Source organism: Oncorhynchus clarkii, chromosome 28 (genome assembly GCF_045791955.1).
Source record: "Oncorhynchus clarkii lewisi isolate Uvic-CL-2024 chromosome 28, UVic_Ocla_1.0, whole genome shotgun sequence".
In the NCBI taxonomy this organism is placed as follows: domain Eukaryota; kingdom Metazoa; phylum Chordata; class Actinopteri; order Salmoniformes; family Salmonidae; genus Oncorhynchus; species Oncorhynchus clarkii.
The window spans coordinates 38,716,186-38,725,875 of record NC_092174.1 but is presented as its reverse complement, the minus strand read 5'-3'; the positions used below and the strand labels follow the sequence as shown (position 1 = coordinate 38,725,875).

Below are 9,690 nucleotides of genomic sequence, written 5' to 3'. Positions count from 1 at the left end.
ATATGGAATTGGTCTTTACTATAACGACCCAAGGCGAGACCCAGATGCAGACACAGGAGGCAGATGGTTTGAGCTCTGATATTTATTATAATACGAGGAGTAGGCAAAAGGCAGGTCGGGGACAGACAAGAGTTCATACCCAGGTCAGAGTCCAAAGTGGTACAGGGCAGCAGACAGGCTCGAGGTCAAGGGCAGGCAGAATGGTCAGGCAGGCGGGCTCAGAGTCAGGACAGGCAAGGGTCAGAACCAGGAGGACGAGAAAAAACAGAGGCTGGCGAAACCAGGAGCTAGGAGAAAAACCGCTGGTTTACTTGGCAAACAAGAGGAACTGGCACAGACAGACAGAAAACACTGGTATAAATACACAGGGGATAATGGGGAAGATGGGTGACACCTGGAGGGGGTGGAGACAAGCACAAGGACAGGTGAAACAGATCAGGGAGTGACAATTTACTCCTGTAGCCCAAAGAACACATTCATAAATGGCAAAAAATGTATCATAAGGAATAAGGTTTGTCCGACATCTAGGAAATATCAACTGTTCATATAATTATATATATACATAAAGTACCATTCAAAAGTTTGGACACACCTACTCATTCCAGTTTTATTTTTATTAAAAAAAAACTATTTTCTACATCGTAGAATAATAGTAAAGTCATCAAAACTATGTAGTAACCAAAAAAGTGTTACACAAAATCAAAATATTTTATATTTGAAATTCTTGAAAACAGCTGACCTTTGCCTTGATGACAGCTTTGCAAACTTTTTAGCCTGCAGTGTCGTAAAGTACTTCAGTAAAAATACTTTCAAAACCTACTTAAGTCGTTTTTTGGGGTATCTGTACTTTATTTTACTATTTATATTTTTGACCATTTTTACTTTTACTTCACTATATTCCTAAAGTAAATAATATATTTTTTTACTCCATACATTTTCCCTGACACCCAAAATTACTTGTTACATTTTGAATGCTTAGCAGGACAGGAAAATGGTCCAATTTACACACAAGAGAACATGCCTGGTCATCCCTACTGATCTGGCAGACTCACTAAACACAAATGCTTTGTTAGTAAATGATGTGTGAGGGTTGGAGTGTGCCCCTGGCTGTCCAGTTTTAAAAACAAGAAAATTGGGTTTGTTTAATATAAGGAAGTTGAAATGATTTATACTTTTACTTTTGATACTTAAGTATATTTCAAACCAAATACTTTTAGACTTTTACTCAAGTAGTATTTTACTGGGTGACTTTCACTTTTGCTTGAGTCATTTTTTATGAATGTATCTTTACTTTTACTCAAGTATCACAATTGTGTACTTTTTCCTCCACTGTTGGCCTGAATGCCAAGCCTCACATCTGGAGGAAACCAGGCACCGCTTATCACCTGGCCAATACCATCCCTTCAGTGAAGCATGGTGGTGGCAGCATCATGCTGGGGGGATGTATTTCAGCTGCAGGGACTGGGAGACTAGTCAGGATCGAGGGAAAGATGAACAGAGCAAAGTACAGAGAGATCCTTGATGAAAACCTGTTCCAGAGCACTTAGGACCTCAGACTAGGGTGAAGGTTCACCTTCCAACAAGACAATGACCCTAAGTACACAGCCAAGACAACGCAGCAGTGGCTTCGGGACAAGTCTCTGAATGTCCTTGAGTGGCCCAGCCAGAGCCCGGACTGGACCCGATCAAACATCTCTTTAGAGACCTGAAAATAGCTGTGCAGTGATGCTCCCCATCCAACCTGACAGAGCTTGAGAGGATCTGCAGAGAAGAATGGGAGAGGTTGTAGCATCATACCCAAGAAGACTCAAGGCTGTGATTGCTGCCAAAGGTGCTTCAACAAAGTACTGAGTAAATTGAATATTTACATGTTTTATATTTAATACATTTGCAAAAATGTAAAAAAAACTATTTTTGCTTTGTTATTATGGGATATTGTGTGTAGATTGATGAAGGGTTAAAACAATTGTATCCATTTTGAATAAGGCTGAAACGTAGGTCACATGTTGGAGAAGTGTTGTGCCATGAGGTGTTGCTTTATTTGTATTTTGAAACCAAGTTTGCAGTTCCCTTGCGCTATACAAGATGGAAGGGAGTTCCATGAACTCATGGCTCTAACACTCTTGCTTCTTTGTTTGTGAACCAGACACTTTAGAATTATCTTCCGTCTGTAGGTGGAAGTTCCAATGTCAGCCTAATGTGCCAACAGACTTCCAGAATTAGTTTTGTTGAAGATATATGAAAACATGGACATTAGCATATCTATGTGCTCACTTGCCACAAAATGTAAAACATGCGTCATATTCTTCCTAAGGGTGTATATGAACAGATTTTCATGGGATGCAATGGTTATAAATCTGTGTCAGTTCCTCTTTCAGTTGAACAGTTCTCTAAACACATTGGATTCTGCTGCATTGCTGCTTCACTAACCTATGCCAGGAGTTCCCAACTTTTTTGATGACAGTACCACCAACTGAATGTTGTTCTGCCTGGAATACCCCTGAAGTATCCTGTCATGTGCATTGTATCAGTAAGCATATGGTCTCATGAGTCTTCTCCAGTTCCCCTTCTGAATAGGCCCAGTACTCCCCAGTGATCCTAGTCCCCCCTGGTTGAGAACCACTGACCTATGCGATTGGCTTTTCTTTGCTGCTTAATATTGCCGCTGCCATCCTCTATGCGTTGTCTGTTTTATGCTAGCCCACCACCACCCCAACAGCCTGTTTGGTTCTGCTGTTAACACATTAAAGATGCAATACGTTTTGCAAGAGTGTGAGAGGAACATCAAATTGTGTAAATGTAGAATTTATGAATTTATAAATGTCTTTCTGTTTTCCTCTTTCTTTTAACAGTATACGTTTGGAGATATAATAGCATTTCCCAGAAAACGACATGCTTATAAGCACTATGCCATATATGTGGGAGGAACCGCGAAACCCATTCAGAATAAAAAAGAAAATGAAGATATTTTTCATTTCACAGGTAAATGGGCAAATAAATAAATAATAATGTAATTCAACATAACAAGAGATATCTTATACTAGTTCAATATTTACTGAAACTTTTCCTGAAAATGTCCTTAAAACTATTCTCAATTTGTGCTATTGCCTTTACAGGTGATGCACCAAACCGTAGGTGCGAATTTACTCAGTTAACTGGTGATGAAGGGACCCATAAGAAAGACAATTACCTTGACAATGACACTAATATTAAGGTCAGGTCTGATGAAGAAATTATTGAGGTTATTGACAAGCTCTACCGAAATTGTGGGGAATATGACAAATTGAAAAGCAACTGTGAACATCTTGCCACGTTCATCCGCTATGGGGTAAAAATATCAAAACAGGTAATAATTATAGTTTTTTGCTGTTGTTGATTTTTTAAAACATTTTTGTTGTTGTTGAACACATTTATAAACACATAACACATTGATTGCTTTCACACTTTTCAAAGGTTTTTGTCAACATTATACAATAGTTGAATTGTTAAATCAAATATATTTGGATATGTGACTAAAACATGCATTGATGAATATATATGATATGTGTACAGTGCTAACACTACAATCAGTGGTTCATACCAGACCTCATATCCTCTTTCCTTTTTTCAATCACAGCGAAACACACTTGCGTCGATCTTTTGCAGTGGTAAAGAAAGTGATCACGAATACCCAATGCAGAAAGATTTGGCAAAGGAAGTTGATAAAGGAGGCCTTCTCAATCGTCTCAATCAGGGTGCACCAGCTGCTTGAGTTCTAAACCTCTCAGATGTTCTCTCTCTCTCACATCCTCTCTGTCTCTGTATGAAGTGAGGTCTAAACCTCTCAGATGTTCTCTCTCTCTCTCCCATCCTCTCTGTCTCTGTATGAAGTGAGGTCTAAACCTCTCAGATGTTCTCTCTCTCTTCCATCTTCTCTGTCTCTGGATGAAGTGAGTTCTAAACCTCTCAGATGTTCTCTCTCTCTTCCATCCTCTCTGTCTCTGTATGAAGTGAGGTCTTAATAATAATAAAACATGAGCAAGAATTCTGTTTCCTGTCTGTTTTATTAAAAGGGTAAGCCGTCAATTAAGAGTTGCATTTTTTTTTAAATGTTATAACTCACGTATTAACATTCATCTCGTGTTAAGTGATTTATTGGTAATATGATGTTTTACTGGAAGATGAGGAAATGTTGGAGACATTACTGTTAGCAGCACATGGACATGATTATCACTGATGTAATAGTTGAATCCCAACACCAGATGGCAGACAATGTACAACCTAAAGACCTTTGGTCTCGTGCTCTCAAATTATATTCTGGACCTTTGTGCCAGTTTGACTGCATTTTTTCATTCTTCCCTTCTAATCAGGGACTGATTTATACCTGGGACACCAGGTGGATGCAATTCATTATCAGGTAGAACAGAAAACCAGCAGCAATCTGGACCTCCAGGGTAGTTTTGGATACCCTGGTCTAGTGTTTTACAGTGGACTATTTATAATACAACTACATGATAACTAATTGATAACTAACTGAAAACTAATCTATAACTAAATGATAACTACCTGATACCTAATTATAACTAAGTGATAACTACATGATCACTAATAGGTGATATGATGACAACTGCTAATATGAGCTAAGTACTATTGGATTCTAAATTGACCCCTGACCCATAGCCGCAGGAAGTTGTTTGGGGTTTTGGGGGGAGCTGAGGACTACTTTCCTGGAGTAATAAAGGGCCATTTCATAAAGTACAGAGGAGTATGTTTCTCCACTTATACAGGAGTAATAAAGCCCCTCCCCCAAACAAGCCCTGCTTGTTATCTAATTTGTCAATCCACTAAGAATGCTGGTGACATCACACGTATTCCACAGAGAGGACACACTCAGCTTGTGTTCACCTGTGAGTGCATGCGTATGTCTGTGTGTTAGCCATGCTCTTCTGTCAAGATTTGTCATCCAGTGAGCCCAGTAAAGTCCCACTGGAGGGTAAAGGTTTTATGGAGGGTAGGCAGTAGCTATGATGGAGGGTATACAGTAGGTATGATGGAGGGAATACAGTAGGTATGATGGAGGGTATACAGTAGGTATGATGGAGGGTATACAGTAGGTATGATGGAGGGTATACAGTAGGTATGATGGAGGGTATACAGTAGGTATGATGGAGGGTATACAGTTGGTGTGATGGAGGGTATACAGTAGGTATGATGGAAGACATACAGTAGGTATGATGGAGGACATACAGTAGGTATGATGGAGGGTATACATCAGGTATGATGGAGGGTATACAGTAGGTATGATGGAGGGTATACATCAGGTAAGATGGAGGGTATACAGTAGGTATGATGGAGGGTATACAGTAGGTATGATGGAGAGTATACAGTAGGTATGATGGAGGGTATACAGTAGGTATGATGGAGGGTATACAGTAGGTATAATGGGGGGTATACAGTAGGTATGATGGAGGGTAAACAGTAGGTATTATGGAGGGTATACATCAGGTATGATGGAGGGTATACAGTAGGTATGATGGAGGGTACATAAGGTATGATGGAGGGTATACAGTAGGTATGATGGAGGGTACATAAGGTATGATGGAGGGTATACATTAGGTATGATGGAGGGTATACAGTGGGTATGATGGAGGGTATACAGTAGGTATGATGGAGGGTACATAAGGTATGATGGAGGGTATACAGTAGGTATGATGTAGGGTATACAGTAGGTATGATGGAGGGTATACAGTAGGTATGATGGAGGGTATACAGTAGATATGATGGAGGGTATAGGGTATACATTAGGTATGATGGAGGGTATACAGTAGGTATGATGGAGGGTATACAGTAGGTATGATGGAGGGTATACAGTAAGTATGATGGAGGGTATACAGTAGGTATGATGGGGGTATACAGTAGGTATGATGGAGGGTATACAGTAGGTATGATGGGGGGTACACAGTAGGTATGATGGAGGGTAAACAGTAGGTATTATGGAGGGTATACATCAGGTATGATGGAGGGTATACAGTAGGTATGATGGAGGGAATACAGTAGGTATGATGGAGGGTATACAGTAGGTATGATGGAGGGTACATAAGGTATGATGGAGGGTGTACAGTAGGTATGATGGAGGGTACATAAGGTATGATGGAGGGTATACAGTAGGTATGATGTAGAGTATACAGTAGGTATGATGGAGGGTATACAGTAGGTATGATGGAGGGTATACAGTAGATATGATGGAGGGTATAGGGTAAACATTAGGTATGATGGAGGATATACAGTAGGTATGATGGAGGGTATACAGTAGGTATGATGGAGGGTATACAGTAGGTATGATGGGGGGTATACAGTAGGTATGATGGAGGGTATACAGTAGGTATGATGGGGGGTATACAGTAGGTATGATGGAGGGTAAACAGTAGGTATTATGGAGGGTATACATCAGGTATGATGGAGGGTATACAGTAGGTATGATGGAGAGAATACAGTAGGTATGATGGAGGGTATACAGTAGGTATGATGGAGGGTATACAGTAGGTATGATGGAGGGTATACATTAGGTATGATGGAGGTTATACAGTAGGTATGATGGAGGACATACAGTAGGTATGATGGAGGGTATACATCAGGTATGATGGAGGGTATACAGTAGGTATGATGGAGGGTATACAGTAGGTATGATGGAGGGTACATAAGGTATGATGGAGGGTATACAGTAGGTATGATGGAGGGTATACAGTAGGTATGATGGAGGGTACATAAGGTATGATGGAGGGTATACAGTAGGTATGATGGAGGGTATACAGTAGGTATGATGGAGGGTACATAAGGTATGATGGAGGGTATACAGTAGGTATGATGGAGGGTATACAGTAGGTATGATGGAGGGTACATAAGGTATGATGGAGGGTATACAGTAGGTATGATGTAGGGTATACAGTAGGTATGATGGAGGGTATACAGTAGGTATGATGGAGGGTATACAGTAGATATGATGGAGGGTATAGGGTATACAGTAGGTATGATGGAGGGTATACAGTAGGTATGATGGAGGGTATACATCAGGTATGATGGAGGGTATACAGTAGGTATGATGGGGGGTATACAGTAGGTATGATGGGAACTCTCTACTAGGCACAGATTAATATCCTCCTTAATCCCACAATTCAATGGGATGGCATCAAGTCAGAATTCCAACAATGGGCCTCAGTAGATAGACAGCAAAGAGTGTCAGGGGCCAATTAATAGCATTCCACTGTATACTGTCTGGATTCTCAAGCCAAACAGGTTCCTGCAACACATCATCAGAACATGTATCTGAATGCAGCACGCACTGAGATCCCCATCCCCAGACACAGGGGGTTACAAAGACTGGACTGAGACCCCAGCTCGCTCCATATGATGGAGGGTACATAAGGTTTGATGGAGGGTATACAGCAGGTATGATGTATATAGGATCTGTCCAAGGCCAGTCTCTACACGGATGTGTCCAAGGCCATTCTCTACAGGGATCTGTCCAAGGCCATTCTCTACAGGGATCTGTCCAGGCTAGTCTCTACAGAGGTCTGTCCAAGGCGTCTCTACAGGGGATCTGTCCAGGCCAGTCTCTACAGGGATTTGTCCAGGCCAGTCTCTACAGGGATCTGTCCAAGGCCAGTCTCTACAGGGATCTGTCCAGTCAAGTCTCTACAGGGATTTGTCCAGTCAAGTCTCTACAGGGATTTGTCCAGGCCAGTCTCTACAGGGATCTGTCCATGGCGTCTCTACAGGGATCTGTCCAGGCCAGTCTCTACAGGGATTTGTCCAGGCCAGTCTCTACAGCGATCTGTCCAAGGCCAGTCTCTACAGGGATCTTAAACGTGGTACAGGGACATTAAACGTGATAGAGTTAAAAATGAAATTTGTTTAAATCAGGTCTGTTTGCTAGGGATGGGGAAGTGTGACACCAATCAGGCCCCCGAGGACTGGAATTACCCAGACCTGCGTAACGGGTTGGTGGAGAGGTTGGTGGGTTGGTGGAGAGCGGGTTGGCGGGTTGGTGGAGAGCGGGTTGGTGGGTTGGTGGAGAGCGGGTTGGTGGGTTGGTGGAGAGCGGGTTGGTGGAGAGCGGGTTGGTGGGTTGGTGGAGAGCGGGTTGGTGGGTTGGTGGAGAGGTTGGTGGTTTGGTGGAGAGGTTGGTGGGTTGGTGGAGAGGTTGGTGGAGAGGTTGGTGGAGAGGTTGGTGGGTTGGTGGAGAGCGGGTTGGTGGGTTGGTGGAGAGCGGGTTGGTGGGTTGGTGGAGAGGTTGGTGGGTTGGTGGAGAGGTTGGCGGGTTGGTGGAGAGCGGGTTGGTGGGTTGGTGGAGAGGTTGGTAGGTTGGTGGAGAGGTTGGTGGGTTGGTGGAGAGCGCTGTACGCTCAGCAAAACACTTATTGGAAAAGTATCACAGAGACCAGTCCGATATCCATGCTGCGTTGCTGTTTGTGCGCATCCTTCCCCGAGAAGAGACTGTTTTCCAGGAGGACTTGGAAAATGCTTCTCACAACCACAGAGATGCTTCGCCCTGTGGTGAAGGAGGCTCTGACACAACAAAGAATGAGGGGAGAAGTGTACTAAGACCACAGTGCAAGGCAGCTCAGTCCATTAGGGCCTGTCCCTACTGCCCCTGGCACTGGAGCTGTTTCTAAAAAAAATTCTCAAGGGTCAGCTCTTCTAGCTGGCGATCCTGCCCTAACACTGACTCGGTCTGGAAGGGTAAGCAAGCCCAATCCCAAAGATGGTCACTTTTGGAATTCTTAGGCCTAGAACTATAAGACAATGGGGTCACAATAGGCTGTGTAACATTGAACATTGTTAGTGTTGCAAGTTAAAAGAAGGGGGATGTAGATGGGTGGTTGTAACACCAAGAATTCATGGACTACAAGTGGGATGTGGGGACCACATTGAGTGTGACACAAGATGTAGAGTATCATGTATGAAATTCAGAAGTCAAGTAAACTCCCTTATTCACCTGCATGATAGAGTAGTCTAAACGGTTAAGAAGCTACAGACAGAAGTTGGCACATCAGCGTTACTGATGTCATAGGAGTCCCGTGGGGCTTATGGGGGTCGTAGAGCAAAACGGAGAACACCATCGTGTTTTTAGTCTCCCTTTCGTATTAGTTTGTAGGCCAAACACTACAGACGTTTTTGTGAGAAGACCGTCTTATGGTCTGACGAACACTGCTCTGGCTCTGCCACCTATCACCCCAGATGCGGAAGGGCGAAATTTTCAGATGCGGTGGATTGGGATGCAGCCCATGCAAAAGAAACAGATATATGTAGCTTACAGCAGACAGATTTTGATGGGGATTTTTTTGTTTGTTATTTAGATTGACGCACCGGTGCTTCAATGGACTCTAGGGGATTTTATCCAGCGATAGCCGACACCAACATATAAGATGTTTGTCGGTGTGGTGTGTTGTAGGTGTAACTACGTTGGAGCTGTCAAATCGGTGAGCAGCTGCTCTTGATCATTGTCACAAAGCCACACCCATCCCACTCAGGTTAGAAGTTCAGAACAAGAAAGTGTAGGCTATATAGAAACAATTATAGTCAAATTAAAAATAATTCAACTAAATGATGAGGATTTCTATCAGCCTAATCGAGGTGTAGATAACACCTCACATTTGTGTTTGAACATGTAAACAATTCTTAATGTGATTTCTCTTAATCAAATCAAATCAA

The 9,690-nt window shown here is 42.5% G+C and overlaps 1 protein-coding gene across 1 annotated transcript; it reads left to right on the top strand.

Moving 5' to 3' along the window:
• The first annotated feature begins 200 nt into the window (after window positions 1-200).
• LOC139386784 (uncharacterized) lies at window positions 201-9,476 on the top strand. The gene is made up of 6 exons (XM_071132593.1): window positions 201-239; window positions 2,853-2,982; window positions 3,117-3,328; window positions 7,494-7,637; window positions 7,900-7,988; window positions 9,431-9,476. Exons 1-6 carry the CDS (start codon window positions 201-203, stop codon window positions 9,474-9,476), a joined length of 660 nt encoding a protein of 219 aa, XP_070988694.1.
• Window positions 9,477-9,690: the final 214 nt, after the last annotated feature.